General features: G+C 46.1%; 1 protein-coding gene across 1 annotated transcript in view; it reads right to left on the minus strand.

Moving 5' to 3' along the window:
* Positions 1-7,700: 7,700 nt before the first annotated feature.
* RAB28 (RAB28, member RAS oncogene family) overlaps positions 7,701-16,545 on the minus strand; it is a 135,272-nt gene continuing 126,427 nt past the window's right edge. Inside the window, exons 5-7 of the mRNA XM_015409535.1 lie at positions 15,048-15,151; positions 13,976-14,053; positions 7,701-8,165 (exon numbers count right to left, since the gene is read on the minus strand). Of these exons, the coding sequence (XP_015265021.1) occupies positions 8,073-8,165; positions 13,976-14,053; positions 15,048-15,151 (275 nt within the window). The 3' untranslated portion in view covers positions 7,701-8,072. The remainder of the gene's footprint in view (positions 8,166-13,975; positions 14,054-15,047; positions 15,152-16,545) is intronic.

The following is a 16,545-nucleotide window of genomic DNA, read 5'->3' on the forward strand; positions in this document are numbered from 1 at the left end:
AGTAATTTCAGACCCCTCGTGTAACTCCTGATCCTCTGAACGCTTGGTCCCTGCTCTTTGTAGATTTTGGATCTTAAGGGCAGAAACTGTCTTAGACAGCAAGTAATGGAGGTCCTCTGTTTTAAAAAATCTGAAGGACTGCTCAGGAGGAATAGAAATCTGGTCTTCCTCCTCTGCGTTGGAGCTAAACTCACCCTCCTCTCTATCACTGGAGGCATCAGAGTCCTCCTCTCCCTCCCCCTGAAGAATACCTGACAGGTGTTTCTGCTTGGGGAAGCCTTTTATTGCTGCCTTCGTAGGCCACGTTTTCTTTCCCTTTTTCGGATGTGGGGGCAAGACCTTTTTTCGGAGGAGGGGGGGGAAGGGGAAGATGACGGAGATCTACTAGAACGACCCCCTGATCTGCAAAAACGGACTATCTCTTGCCTCATGGCTCTCCTAAAATAAGACATGACTCTGGGGGACAAGGGAGCCGAGGCAGCGTCATCAGCGTTACCTCTGTGAGAAGAGCCTTCCGCTTCTCCGTCATGTTCCCGGGCAGCCTCTATTAGAGTACTCGCTGCTAGGTCGGACCCGCTCAGACACACAGTCTCGGGTCACTCATCAAAATGGCTGCCGCCATGTTTGGAGACTCCTGGAGCGTGTGGGAGCTTTTGGCGCGCTTGGCCGCGCTATGCGCATCTGCCTGTCGATCGCTGCCGTCCAGGCCTCTTTTTCGCCCTGCGCGATCTTTTCTACTTTCCTCCCCATCGATTTCCCCAGAGGATAAAAAGCCATCAATGTCTCCCTTGCGTGCCATAGCCGCTTTTGGGAGAGGAGTCTCGCAGAAAGAAACAAAGTGACAGTTGAGGGGATTTTTTGTTTTGTTTTGTTAAGACAGAGAAAGTGAACTGAGGTAGATTATCGAGAATTATGAAGGAAAAACAGGAAAGAAGAGAAAGATAAGCAGTTTGAAATAGTGAAAGTAGAAGCGAAGCCAAATTTTTACTGCTCTCCCTACTGAGGCAGGAAGAAAACTGAGTTGAGGGCGACTCCCAACACAGGAAACAGGAAACAGTTTGAAGTTCCTGCCTCCCTAAGAGATGGTTGGGAATCACCCACAAGATGGCCTCCACCTCAGAGGGAGAACTGACACTTCTTGCTCTGAATGATTGCATCAGAATGTCTGTGCTGTAGCAATCTGGGAGGGGGAGGAGCCTCAGCCCTGTGCAGGGAGCAGAAGCTTGCCTATCCATCTCCCCTGAGCGATTGAGTCAGTCTGGGAAAGCAAGCCATGACATGGCAGCAGCAGCAGAACTGGAGGAAGAAGCAGGAGACAGCCAGTCCCTTGCGGGCCTGATAGAAGCCCTCTGGGGGCCTGATCTGGCCCCCGGGCCGCATGTCTGACACCCCAGCCTTAGAGGGAGCATTGCTCATAACTAGCAAGTTTCCATGGCAGAGTGGGGATTCAAATCTGGGTCTCCCAGTCCAGCACTCTAACCACTACACCACGCTGGCTGTACCTAGCCAGGTACAGTCCAACTCACCCAGCACTGAGACTTAAGTGGAGACAACAAGGATGGAACTGGAGACCTTCTGGAGGCAAAACATGTCTTCTGTTGGCTGAGTTATGGCCTGGTCCATTAAACTTAAACAAGGTATGTTAAATGTTTTGCACGCAAATACTCTAGCAAGTATACAATGTAGTTCCGCAACATATACACATTGAAGCCCTTGTGTGTGTAAATGGCCCTGAAATAACTTGCATTTGTGAAAAAGGAAATAATAAACCAGCATAGGAGTCTTTCATTTCCTCCTTTCCATTAGGAAGTGGGTCTTCACTGAGAACTCTCCCAGTGTATTAAGGGCTATGCAAACCATTTTACAACTGCAATCAAGACCTCTGTTGCATTGTTTTGTTTTTTGTTTTTTTTTTTTTTTGGTAAACAAATTTTATTTTCTCAGGAATACAACATATAAAACATTTCATTCTATCAATTGTCTACCCCATTCCCAGTTCCTCCCCTCCCTCCAATGGCTTCCCACAATGCTTCCACCCCTGCTCCAAATTACTTCATATCATCAACAATATCAGTTTCTCATCATTACAATCTAAAGATAACATCATTTGACTTAATATTGATCTAAACATATTAAGTTTTGTTTCACATCCCAGTTCTTTTCCAGATAAATTTTAAAGTCATTCCATTCTCCAAAAAACTCATCGTCTTCTTTGTTATTCAGTTTTTTTGTAATCTTATCCATTTGTGCCATGAACAGAACTTTTTGTATCCATTCTTCAACCTCTGGTACCTTTTCTGTCTTCCAAAACTGAGCATAAATCATTCTCGCTGTCACTATCAGGTACCAGAGTAAAGTCTTTTTAGTCGTATTGACTTCTTCCATTTTAAGTCCCAAAAGCAGAATTTCCGGTGCTTTTTTAAAAGAACATTTCAATATTTTTTGCATTTCATTGTGGACTTTTGTCCAAAAGTCTACAGCTTTCTCACAAGTCCACCACATATGATAAAATGAGCCCTCATGCCTCTTACATTTCCAGCATTTGTTTGACATATTTTGATTCATATTTGCAATTTTCTTAGGTGTCATGTACCACCTATACATCATCTTATAACAGTTTTCTTTAACATTAGTACATGTCGAGATCTTAATAGAATTTTTCCACAAATATTCCCAGGTTTCCATATTTCTAAAATGTATAAGGTGTTGTTAAAATGGTATACTGAAGATGAAACTGTTAAAGAACAAATGTTAAAATGGGCTATTAATATGAATAAGGAAGACCTCTGTTGCATTGTTATCAAGGAGAGCCAAATTACACGTCAGTGGCCTGGGCAATCCATTTCTGCCAATGCTGGTTTATGCTTTGCTCTTTCTCTCAAGGCTACGGAGAAATTTTAAAAAGCAAATGAATTTTGAAGAGGGAGGTCAACATTTCTCTCGAACGTTTCCATTAAGTGGCTTAAAGCATCACCTCATCCTTTTTTTTGACAAATACAAGAGTAGATCCAGAAATCGCACTTCATTTTTTCCTAGATAGAAATCAAAATACCTCCCCAAATCCCACCAAGATGATCCAGCTCGTGTTTGTATGTCAGGGCATTGATCCAGACAATACAAATGAAGACATGGTGTGCTTTAATATGTGGTCTGGTATTCGACTCTCCGTGCATTTGGCCTACCCCAGTTGGCTTGACTCATCTCTCCTTCGTTGCTTCGTTGCGGGGTCACCATGCTGTAAGTCCCAAAAGCAATGATTCATCTATTTTTTTTAAAAAATGATTTAACAGTGCCAAGAAATGGGGCTCCTCTTCAGTAGGAGGCAGGCTTATGCTAGTGTTGGTGGAAACTGCCGTCACATCACAGCTGACTGATGGTGACCCCGTAGGGTTTACAAGGCAAGAGACATTCAGAGGTGGTTTGCCATGGCCTGCCTCCATGTCACGACCCTGGTGTGCCTTGGTGGTCTCCCATCTAAATACTAGCTGGGGCCGACCCAGCTTAGCTTCCGAGATCTGATGAGACTGGGCTAGCTGGGGCCATCCAGTTCAGCGCTATGTTGCTGAGGGCAACAATACGAAGCTCTCAATATGATAAACTCATCCGATTGAGGGTAAGGCCACTGTGGGGGGTGGGGGTTCTACACTGTCCAAAACACAGTCAAATTGGCACATTCTTATGTCTGGATTCTGGCAGACTATTGAAACTAAAACCATTTTGAGTCAACTGTTCCAATGACACTTTTTATGCACCCACACCAATTGAAAATGATCGTGTTAGGAAAAAATGTGATGAGAGCAGGGGTCATTTCCTGCGGGAGCCCACAGGAGCGGAGCTCTGGCAGTAAGGAGCCCAGGGGGCGGGCACATGCAACAAGCCCCGCCCCCTGCTCTCAGCAGCCCTCAGTCAGAGCAAGAAGCAGCCAGGTAAGTTGTAGAGCCCCCCCCCCATCCCACCTTCAGGTACAAGCGCTCCCTCCTCTGTGAGGTCAGATCTGCACGCCCCCCCCCCCCATAGCTAGCAATCCAAAACAGTCCAGTGGAGCCTGAGTGGTGGGTGTTGCCTTCTGACACACTTCCGGTGATGTCAGGGGGTGTAGCATATGCACATAAGTAATGCTAATGAGCTCCTGCACCTCTTTTTCTACGAAATGACCCCTGGATGAGAACAAATGTAAAATGGGACAGGAGACCCAACTCCAGGCAGAAGCCGCTTGCTACGGCAAGCTCAAAAACAGGGATCCGATCTTGGAAACTTCAGGGCTTTTGCTTTCTCATCTTTGAGTAGAAGGTCTGTAAATTAAACACAGATGCTTACAATAACTAGAAAGCAGATTGTAAAAGGTATTCTGCATGGGAAGAGAATTTGTGAGGCGGGGGGGTTGAAAACACACCTGACATTTAACTGGCACATGGTGTTTGAAACCCAACACCAGCTTTGTTTCGGGGAAAACATATTTTGTTTGTGATGAGTGCCCTTCAATTTGTCAGGCTCCAGAGGTCACAGGCTGGAGTGGGGGGGGGGCACCTTCGGGCTTCTCACACCTGTGAGAGATGCCTCACTCTGGTTTCTTTTCCATCCAGCCTGTCTGCCCTCTGGCTTTGAGGACAAGACCCAGCCTCCTTCCTCCTTGGCGATCTCCAGGTAGGCCTTATAAAGGAGCACCTGGGGCAGGACTTCCCTGGGTTCCCTCCAATGCTTCCCAAACTTCTTCAGTGCCTGGCCTCCCGGCTAATGGGCTGTCGTCCCGCTGCCCTCCCCAGCCTGCCATTTCCCCTCCAAGTCCTTGGAAGCCTCTCCTAGGCCTTCCTCCTTAAGGCTGAGGCCCAAACTGCCTTTCCCAGGGCTGCTTTTGGCCTGCTGTGCCTCCTGCCTTCTCCCAGGGGTCCCCATTTGCCACAGTTCCCTCTCCCGTGCTCCTCTCACAGACCAGGTGCCCCCGGCTAGCATTGCCTCCCCTCCTCTGCTCAGCTAATGGTGGCCAGGGGCAGTCTCCCAGAGCTCCCACTGCCCAGGGGGGAGGCAGCAAGCAGAAGAGGCCACAGAAGGCTGCCTGGCACTCTCGGGGCAGCCTCACTGGGCTCCTCAGAAGCAGGCAATTGCACGGTGGACTGTCCCCAAACATAAATCCACTTTAAAAGATTTACAAAGTCGAGGAGCAACTCTAGGTTTCCGGACTTCAGTACTGTGTCTTATGGCCATCCTTTTCTTCCCTCTGTGGTTCCACAGAGTCAAAGACTAACTCTGGCTATGCCAAAGCTTGTAGCACATTTTTGACTTTAACAAGCCTTTATTGGCATACTAGGAAAAAGGTTCATTGTGGAAATAAATACAACGGCCTCTAGAAAGAGGCTCTGGACGGGTGCCCCGGCCTTGGACACTCAGTGTCAATTTGCTGTGGCGACCTCAGCAGGGTATAATGACACTGAGTCCACCATTTTCTCCAGAGGAACTGATCTCTGCTACCTAAAGAACAGTTGTAATTTTGAGTGATCTCCAGCCCTCACCTGGAGACTGGCAACAATGGTTCCCCAGAAGGGAATAGTTGGTTTGGAGGGTGGAGTCTATGGCTTTGTACCTGTCCGAGTTCCCACGCCTCCTGAAACCTCACCCTCTCCAGGCTCCATCCCTCACATCTCCAGGAATTTCCCACCTGGAGTTGGCAACCCTATCTCCTTCCCAGCCAATCATCAACCTACCTTTATATCCCCCTCACTCTTCAGCTTTCCACCCCCCACACACCTGCAGCCTCTCCCGTGCTCTGAAACCCTGACTGCTACGTGACATTGGCTGTCATACAGGGGCCACCTCAGCAGCATATAAGGATACAGAGCCCACGATTTTCTCCAGGGGAACTGATCTCTGCCATCTAGAAAGCAGTTGTAATTCTGAGTGATCTCCCGCTCTCACCTGGAGATTGGACATATTTTACCTCAGAACAGCAAACTGTTTAGAATGTTAGAGGCAAAAGCCAATCAAGTCGCATATGCAAACGACCTCTGTGTTCCGAGGCAAAGGCCAATAAGGCTGCATATGCAAATAACCTCTGTGTTCTGACTGGCTATGGGGGGGGGAGGAACAGCAAACTGTTTAGAATGTTGGAGGCGAGACTCAAGCAATGCAGCCAGTGGATAGGGACAGATTCTGAGTGACACACCAGGGCGCCAACCAATTACAGAGCATGTGGAATGTTCTAGAGAAATGCCACCACCATTCGGCTTTTATATATAAGGGAGATGTATATGCATACAATAGGAGATCAGGTTAAATATAGATCGGAAAATACAAATCAATATAGGGTAAAATTGGAGCTACGGCGCAGGAAAACAGCATAAAAATAGAAAAACCTAGTGGTTACTTATCAGAACGTATCGCCATAGTGCTAAGAAGAAACCTTGCTACTATTTCTGTTATTTCCGCATCTGGAGTATCAACTAAAAACAGAACCTTAAAATCATCAGGAATCTCTGGGAACTAAGGTAATATAGGATACAAAAGATCCTGGCGGGGCACCAAATAAAAGGAACACTGAAGGAGAACATGGGGGACGGTTTCAACACAGTCCTTCCTACAAGGACAGCACCTGCTGGAATAGGGGATCCCCTGGAATCTGCCAGAGAAGAGCAGAAGGAAGAACATTAAATCTGGCCAAGGAGATGGCTCTGCGCAAATTTGGAGCTATAAGTTGATAAAGATATACAGCTGGAAGATCCCTAAATTTGGGGGAGAACAGATTCTGTTAGCCAAGCTATAGAGAGTTTGCAATTCTAGCCCATTTTTATGGCATCGTCCTCTAAGGAGCGTCAGTTGGCAGACAAATATGCCTACAGGGCCTGCCGATGGGGTGAGGGCATGGCAACAGTGGCAGTTCAAAAGCTAAACCCACAGCTGGCTGGTGGGCATGGCCATGGCCCTGAGCAGGGAAAGGCATGCCCTTCAGCTGGTATGGGCAGCGCTGGAGAGGAAGCGAGGGGGCACTCCCTTGGTGTCCTGGATGACTACAACTGTTGGGGAGGTGGAGGCAAAGGCAGGACACACGGGGCAGTGAGAGGGCACCAGGTAGCTGGCACAGGGAGTGAAGTGACTCCTCTGCATGGGAGAGCACTGTGAGAGCAACCTTGTCAATACAGCTGTGTTCATGACTCTTGAAGTATTGTGCCTTGCTTGAGACCCGCCCCCCTGAGCCCCCCCCCCCCCCCCCGCCTCACACAAGTGCTCACACTCCCTCCTCCACGCTCCAGGCCAGACGGTGACTCGGCTCAAGCTTCCTCTTCTCCATTGTATCCGGAGACTAACCCCATGGGATAGGCTGGATGAGAGTGATTGGCACAAGGTCAGCTGTGAGGCTTTGGACCAGAGTCTCCCCAGTCCTGGTCTAATGCTTTAATCTCTGTACTACCCGGGCTCTCACTATTTTGCCCTCTTCAGTGTGTTGTTGAGTTTCAGGGAGAAAGGCAGATTGGAAGTGAAGCACATAAATAAATTACGTGAATTTCAATAGATCCAGGTGGGTCGCCGTGTTGGTCTGAAGCAACAGAACTAAGTTTGAGTCCAGTGGCACCTTCAAGACCAACCAAGTAAACTTTGTTGGTCTTAAAGGTGCCACTAGACTCAAACTGATTTGAATAAAAAGCAAGAACAACCCCCCCCCCCAAAAAAAAAAATATCAGGCATGAAAACAAACAATATTTTAACTGGACTGGTTTATTTTCAAGCATCGCCTTTCATGTCATATAATTTATACTTTCCCCCCCTGAAATATTCTAACAAGATCTGTAAAAGGACATCTGTTTACATAGTTACACTGGTTTACGGAAATATATAGTTCACAAGAATATAGATATCTAGACCTCTATCTTATTTTCTACAAAGTGTGTGGTCCCAAACATCCAAGCCTTGGCTAGCCAAGGAAACTGCCCGCTGTTGGTCGATGCACAAAGGGGTAGTAACTGGTCGGAATCTCTAACTGCCCAAGAGAAATGTTCACGGTTAAAACAACATGCCTTTGCATAGGCAGTAGAGCCACTGAAGGAGATAAATAACAAAAAAAAGAGAGAGAGAGGAGAAAACATTCATTGAATTGTACACATCGAGCTTCTAGGAGAGTTAACTTTTCTCGACACGGGCTCCTGGCTGTAGTTTACAATATCTGCCTTCACCACCCTCTGTCATAAAAAGAGAGAGAGAGAGAGACTAGGTTATAGTGAGAGAATCCAAAAGGAAACGTCTTTCCAAAGTGCTGGTAAAACATTTCATATGTTAATGGCTCACCCTGGAAGACAGAGACCTGGCTATGAAATATGGAGCATTCAAAAGAAAGAGCTAGTCAGAAGGTGCGCATGAGGCCGTCCTCTTTTCCTGGAAATCATGCATAAAGATTATGGTATGTCCTGATACTAATTCTAAAAAAATTCCTTGATTCCAAATAAGGGGGAAAGTGTTCTTGTAACAAGTTCCGTTGGCTTCTTCACAGCCGTGTGCTCAAATTTTGAAATTTCTGCTGCAAAGAGTGGGGCCTGAGGGGTAAAAAACACCCTTTTTAAAATACCACCCCTAATCACCTTTTTCTTTTTTCTTTTGCACATGTTCACGGTCCCATGAGTGCTCCTATTTCAACACTGTTTCTTCCTCTTTCAACTCTGAATCAACCAGCAATCAAATAGCAAACAAGACAACCCCACACAGCAAGCGGCCTGAACTGGCTCCCTGACTGCATTGCTGAGGCGAAATTCATTCTGTGGTCCACACTTCAAACGGAAGAGGGAGGGAGGGAACGTGCCTCTGTTGCCAACCTGCTTTGCCATGCGGCACCAACAGTTTTGCTGCCGGCTGCGGGGCACACGTTTCTCCCAGTCTCGGTTTTGCTAAATGCAAGTGCTGCCTGGCTAGTTCAGCTGGAGCAAAATGCGGACGAGGAAGCCTATTCCAACGTGCCCTCAGAGGAGGCTCCCCAGCCACACCATGCCCCACTTAGTCAAACAGGGGCGACTGGACAGGGGGAGCGAGAGATGGCCTGGGAACGTCAGAATAAGGGAACACTTTACTGGTTTCCCCCTTGGACCCGAGTGAAAAGATCTTGCAGCACAGCCTCTCACACACCAGCAAAAAGAAGAGAGGTGGTTTTACAGGGGGAAGAAATTTTTCTGAAAGTCCTCCCCATTTTGCTTCAGCGTCACCTACCTTTTAATAGCAGGCAACACTTCTCATGAAAGAATGAGTTGGGTTTTTTTCAGTTTAGTCGAATTTGATGCTAGAAAATGGTGCAACGCTTGGAGAGCCTTCCAAACAGCCCAAGCAGAGGCTGGTGCCAGAGGCTCTGATCGCTAAGGGAACATGAAGCTCCTTGAAGCTGTCGATGAGGTTGCCCCTCGCTGACCACTCCTGCCCTTGAGGTGAAGACCGGCTCGCTGGTTTACCACAGAACTGGGTAGACTGAAAAGGGCCAGGAGAGATCTAGAATATCACTGGTGGGAAACCCAGACTGAATCTGACACCTTATGCTACAGAGCCCACTGGAAGACCTACGGAGCAGCAGCGATGTCAGCAAAGAAACGTTCCTTCTCTGCTACTAGAGCATCAGCTAGTTCACCACAACTATCCCAGCTGTTCACGGTGGCCTAGCACCTGCTGACACATCAATCTGTCCCAGGAACAAACAAGTGCAGAATACAGCAGCCAGGCTGCTGATGGGCTTCTCTGTTCAAGAGCACATCCGACCTGTCCTGAGGGAGCTGCACTGGCTGTCAATAGCAGACCGGATGCGCTTCAAGGTGCTGGTTTTGACCTTTAAAGCCCTATAGGGCCGGGGGCCTGCCTACCTGAGGGACCGCCTTTCCCCACATGTTCCCCAGAGATCACTGAGGTCGGGGACTCAAGACCGCCTGACTGTCCCTGGCCCCAAGGATGCCAGACTGACTATCACCAGATCTAGGGCCTTCTCAGTGGCAGCTCCATACTGGTGGAACGAGCTCCCGGAGGACATCAGGGCCCTGCGGGACCTTCTACAGTTCTGCAGGGCCTGTAAAACCAAGCTCTTCCATGAGGCTTTTGATTAGGAGCTGCCACTGAACGAGCTACTGAACATCTATTATTGGCACTTTCTTTGGGATACTGGTCTAGTCATACGGGAACAACTTCAACGATCGCCATCTGCACGTTACTGTTTGTATTCAATCTGCACTTTATAGTTTATTGTTAGAATTTTATCTGTTTTTATTGTAAATTTTTATTGTACGCCGCCTTGAGCCTGCTTGTCAGGCAAGGCGGGATAGAAATCGGATTAAATAAATAAATAAATAAATAAATAAATAAATAAGCTGTGATATTTTGCCAAAATTCTGTGCTGATAAAATATCGAGAGCACGTTCTGATCCAGATGTTACTTGTAGTGCAGGGACACCAGAAGAAAGGCCTAATACACTATAGGGGGGGGGGGGGGGAGCCAAACGGAGCACTCTGATGGTTGCCTGCCCTGAAATGATTGCATTACGCTCTATCCCTTGCAAAAGTACAAATCTAAAGGACATATAATACCACATTAGTTACTATTTCATATACACAAAATAGTAACGTCAAATTGTTTTACTGTACCGCCTGACCTACTGCACTGAACAGATTTGACTCTGACAGCTGGAGCTGTCGGCCAGTTCGTTATCATCTTCAGGATACTTCACTAGTCCTGCCCTGACAACGTGCTGCAGCCACGTGCCAAACAGAAGACCAACAGCAAGGAGGTCAGTGGGGGGGGGGAGAAAACAAAAGAGAGAGAGAGAGATGAACAGTCAGAAAAGGAGAAGTGAGCGACACAAATGAACAGGAACAACACACAAAAGCCACCGTGTTCCATATACCACACAGGGCAGACACGCATCCTGTACATCGCCCAAGAGCCACCCTCGTTAGGTTGAACGAGGCATGCTTAACATTCCACCCTGCAAGTGAGAGCGGTGACCATCTGCCCTAGAACCTGTTTAGTGGCATCCCCATGGTGGAACGGCCTCCCAGCCAATATCAAAAAGGCTTACTTGTTGCTGCCTTTTAAAAGGCAGCCAAAGGCACAGCTATTCAGGCAGCTGCTCCTATATAACCACTTTTGGTGGTATTTAGGGATCGGTATTCTTCTGCTGCTTTAAAGTTACTGCTGTGTCTGTTTTTTAAATTAAGGTTGTGATCTATTTTCAGTCCCACTGGGAGAATGGTGGGATAGAAATATAAATGTGGGGTAAAAAAATATATGTGACAGCATCATATCCTGCTATAGACTCAGGTGGGCGGCTGTGTCGGTCGGAAGCAACAGAACAAAGGGAGGGTCCAGTGGGGGCACCCTTAAGACCAGCGAAGTTTAATTCTGGGTAGAAGCTTTCGTGTGCACATACACTTGGAAGTTTTACAGTGCAATTTTGTTTGTAGCCTGTTGAAATCGGTGGGATGAGAAGGGGGCGACTCTGTTCGGGACTCTGCCCTGTCAAAGGACTCTGAAGGGCCGTCACAGACTTTCCACACTGAAAAATGTATGACAGTTGGAAACACTTTCCCAAAAATATTTTATATTTCTGTTTTGAACCCTGCTTTGTTCTAAGCATTTTAGAAAACTATGTATAATTAAACTGTGGCAAGGAACTGCAATAATTCATCCATACCACACACAGCTGCTTGAAATACAGCCACTTGGTGCACACAGACCCAATTTTTTGTTTCTGAAGTCCAGAGTAATTCCCCAGAAAAAGCCCTCAGCTGGGGTCTAGAAATGTTTTGCTTTCTAGAAGAAGAAGAAGAGGAGGAGATTGGATTTATACCCCGCCCTTCACTTGGAGTCTCAGAGTGGCTTACAATCTCCTTTTCCTTCTCCTAAGCTTTTGAAAAAGTGGACTTTTCTCAAAGCAGACAAACAGATTGAGTGCACCAACAAACCAAACCAAAGCTAAGCACTGAAATCTAATGTATTTTTATGGGAAAATTAGAATAAAGTGTGAATCCCGTGGCACCTTTAAGACCAACAAAGGATTATTCAAGATATGAGCTTTTGTGTTCATGAACACAAAAGCTGATACCCAGAATTAAACTTTGTTGGTCTTAAAGGTGCCACAGGACTCAAATGTTGTTCTACTGCTTCAGACCGACACAGCGACCCACTTGAATCAATCTTAATGGGAAAATGAGTTAACCATCTCCCCAGCTGAAATCCAAGTGCTTAATTTCGGCTGGCTCAGGCCTCATATCTATATAAACTGCTCATTAATTTAAGCACACACATATTTCTATTGCCAGCTGAATCAGCCTTACGTTACACTACCCTTGGCAAATGGTGTTCTCCATGTGTGCAACATGTAAATGTTTTAAGGCACTTTGGATATACAGCTAATATTTTTAAGACGTTCATGAACATTTTCCCCCCTTTCTTATACTTTAAAATATACGAATGAGCAAAATGAAAACACACCGGAGGTATGATCCAGCCCAAGTGCTTAAATCCCACTGACTTTAATTGCGCCCCCGTGAAACCAGAGGGGCTGGTCTGGATCATGTCTTAATTTTCTTTTAAAGAAAAACACAGAACCTTTTACAGGTCCGCTTGCTATATAAATATATACAATTGAAGATAACCTCAGTTCATATTAAAAACAAAAAAGTGGTAATGGACACAGATGGCTGGCGCAGGGGGTCTAAATTTATGAGCTGCTCACGTTCTCCATTTGAGTTCCTACTGACCAAAATCATATTCTCTTATCAGGGAGGCAGGAGCCATAATTCAGAGGCTTCCCAGCCTCATGGTGTCATCAGAAGCTCGATCCTACGAAGATCTTTGCAGAAGAGCAACAGTAAACAGTGTTATCTCCGCACAGCAGACACGATTTCAGTGCAATAGGCTACCTTCAGCAGTTAAGAAAACGACTAAGGAAAATCCTGGTTTAAATCCTATCTTGTATACAACAGCAAGGTTACTGAACCCGTGTTTCATGTATTGTACGGCAGGAGATTAACAAATGATTTGCAAGCCTCAGACAGCGTTTTCATCAGACTGGGCCATTTTTGTGCCACAGTCTATGCCCCTTTTTAAACAGAGCCATCCTCTACAGTTCAGGAGAAGGCAAGGAAAGAAGAAGACAGGATGATATTTTGAAATTCAACTCATGACAGCAGGACTTCTAGAAGAACAGGTCCTCTCCAAGCAGCAGCAAAGAGAAGCCTGAGGGAAGATTGCTCCCCTCTCCCAATCATTGGGTGGGAAACTTCCACTCTGGATGGCGGGGGGGGGGGAATGCCCTTTGCAGTGAGAAAGCGCTAGAAGCTTGTACGATTTTCTCCACGGCAGGCTTGCGCATGCACAGAACTGTGCGGGACTGCACAGAAGCCATGAAGGCAGAAAGGCTCTTGCTTGCTTCGACGCAACGCATATGAGGGACAGTATGCAAGAGCACTAAGGGAAGCAGGGCACTCAGAGGCACTGTCGAGGGGGAGGACAAACCTCTCCCCAGCCATGGCACTTGGGAGCTCTCCGATAGCAGGGACCTCTGTGACCAGGGGGAGGGGGGGCCTGCAACGCTTCTCTTCTATTGCACAGGCATTCACCAACTTACCTGTTGACAGGTCCAAAATACTGTTCTGCCAGCAAAGTGCAAAAATCCTCACCAGCTCCCTGGTGAAGGGGACAGAACCTCAGGGAGTTTTGCATCAGCAGCTTCAGACATGGCCCAGGGAGCCACTGCTGATTCAACCAAAAAAGCACAGAGGGCTCCAAATGTACCAGGGAGCGCTAGGCACCTATGGATGTGCAAGAACCTTTTTTTTTGGGGGGGGGAAGGTTAAAGCTAAAAGCAAGCTTAATTTTATGACTGCAAAGAGTGTAACATTTTGCTTTGGTATGAAAACAATACACAGCCCAAAGCTGCCACACCTTGCAGTAAAACAGATTATTAATTGACAGCTTTAAAGTAAATAAATCAGCTGGCAAAAGCCACAAACTCAGGAGTATCACCTGTGATTGCTCTATTTCCGCTCTGTTTAATTTGATGTCAAGGATGTCGGCAGCAATTCTTTGAAAACACAGGAAGACCTATTAAAAAAAAAAAAAAGGCTTAAGTGATTAGAAACAGACATCCTGAAGTTACTTCAAATACAGTAAACATTCCCTGAACTATAAACAGTGAGATTTGGGGGAGGGGGGGATACAACCTGTGCAAAAGATCTCTGAATAACTCCATTGGTAAATTTCATGCCAGTAACCATAGCAGTATTCTACCACAGGGCTGGGCACCATGGCACCCGCCTACACCTCTTCTGGAGCCTACCAAGTGTTTTTAGGAAGTAGGTGGAGTGTCTGCCCAGGAAGGCTCTTGATTGGCTATGCAGATTTTTCAAAATATTGCTTTGGCCGCAGCTGCCACCAACACAGCACGTGGATCTCCAGGGTGACTGACGTAAGCTCTGGCAGCCACTTTGTGGCTGGCTCTACCCCTGGAGCAGCTATTTTGTGGCATCCGTTCTGGCTGTGCCCATCACCCTGCGTCAAAATTCCAACGGTGCCCGCAGGCTCAAAAAGGTTGGGGACCCCTGTTCTTAAACAACTGAATTGAGATGCGAAAGAATTGCTCTTATTCTGGGCTCCTTATGGGATTCTAGAGCATTAAATGCAAAATGCAAAAAAGACACTCTTGCATACAATGATATCCAGCATAACACACACATTAGAACTGCTTTTTAAAGACATACACAAAAACCCCACAGAACTTTTGAAAAACATCATGTTTTTATTTATTTATTTATTTATTTATTTATTTATCTTTCGACTTTCTACTCCGCTCGAACCCCCAGGGGGTCTCTGAGCGGCTTACAGTTAATCGATTATCCCTACCTATGGCCACATGTACTGGGGATGGGGACTGCCCTACTGGCACCCTGTGGAGGTCTTTGTTGATCTTCTTCCTCCCGGTCGGCTTGTCGGCTCGGCTTAAAGCACCTGTGAGAACCGAGTCAACTTCTTTTCACTCTGCTCTGGAGACTGATGCTGTAAATGTAGAAAGTACTTAACATTATTCGTATTTACTTACAGAATCACCTGTCTTGGCCGACACAAAATGGCTGCTGCAGTGATTTTCCTGACAGAAGCGATGGTGCCGATCGGCCTTGACTGTCCGCAGATGCTCCAAATCAACTGTGAAAATTTCATAGGTAAGGATAACATTAGTGCATTGTTGTTTCCTTAGATACATTCAGACTTCCGGTTAAGTCATTCAGCTTTTCCGGGAAGAAGTTATTATTGATATCAATTTTGTATTAGAATGTTTACTGACTTTTGAGGATTCTTGCGTACTTTTAAACTATCTGCCTGTCTCTTGGAGGCTAACTGATGGTCAATGAAAATGACCGTCCATGTTCTTACCACAGCTGGGAAGATAAAAGCCCACCTCCGGTAAATCAATGGATTGAGGACCGTAGAACTGTATCTGTATTTGAACACATGGCATATATATGGCAACTGCGTATGGACTTATTTTTAGATATTCGGAAACCATTTATAGAAACTTACATGTAGATCTGTCACCACAGCTGTTATATTTTTATCTTGTCTTCAAGTATATCTTTTTCTTTCTTTTTTAAAATATTATTTAGTTGCTTTTTTCTCTTTTTTACATAATTTTTTAAAAATTCCTTAGATACATTTCTTTAAACAAAATATATTGAGCAGTTGATACTGGTTCCTTTGTGTGGTCATCTGTATGGTCACATGTATATGGGTTCTGCACCTATACAGAATCAAATCTGGAAAGTTCTGGAACTGTAGCCAAGAAATTGGCACTCCAATCCTTTCCACTGAGGGTGAGTTTTGCCTCTCTGCTCACGGCTCAAGAAAAGAGGTTAGCATCTTCCCTACTCAGTTCAGAATCCTGTATTCAGCTCCCTCAAAGTAGCAAGATAAGAGAGGATCCAGCAGTGGCGGAGGAGAGCATGTTATGCAACAACAGAGATGACCACTTAAGAAAGTTCAATTACAGGTAAGCAACCTGTCTGTCTTTGTGGTCTTTCTGTAGTCCACATATAGTCACCCAAATAACAGGTACCGACAATATCTCAAAAGTCAAAAGATCATGCTGTACACCAACATTGAGGTGGAAGAGGAAAATCTAAAGTATTGTTCATGCTGCTACCTGGTGAAACAGGTGGATCAAAAAGTCCACTTGGTCTGACATAAAGAGCTGCTCGTTATTACTGTGGCTGTCATGGTGAAGAGACAGGGGCATGATCTCTGAGATTCATTCCAGTCCTGATCAAATTCAAAGAAATACTTATTTCCACCATCCCACCAAAAACTAGGGAAAATGCACTATGGAGGTATGGTGGTTGCCATCACTCAAGATCAAAGGAATGAGGCCAGTCCCTTCCACCATAGCCACAAAGAGGGCTTGTCTAATCTTTGTAGCATCACAGATATTCCTCTGACATAGTGGGGAAGCACTTCAAGATCAATTGCTACTTGACAAGTGACCCGGTCACCACAACTGGACTCCATAGCAACTGGATCAACAGGGTTGCAGAGAAGACTGTCGT

The sequence above is a fragment of the Gekko japonicus genome, unplaced genomic scaffold (assembly GCF_001447785.1).
Source record: "Gekko japonicus isolate JY-2015 unplaced genomic scaffold, Gekko_japonicus_V1.1 scaffold1191, whole genome shotgun sequence".
Classification (NCBI taxonomy): domain Eukaryota; kingdom Metazoa; phylum Chordata; class Lepidosauria; order Squamata; family Gekkonidae; genus Gekko; species Gekko japonicus.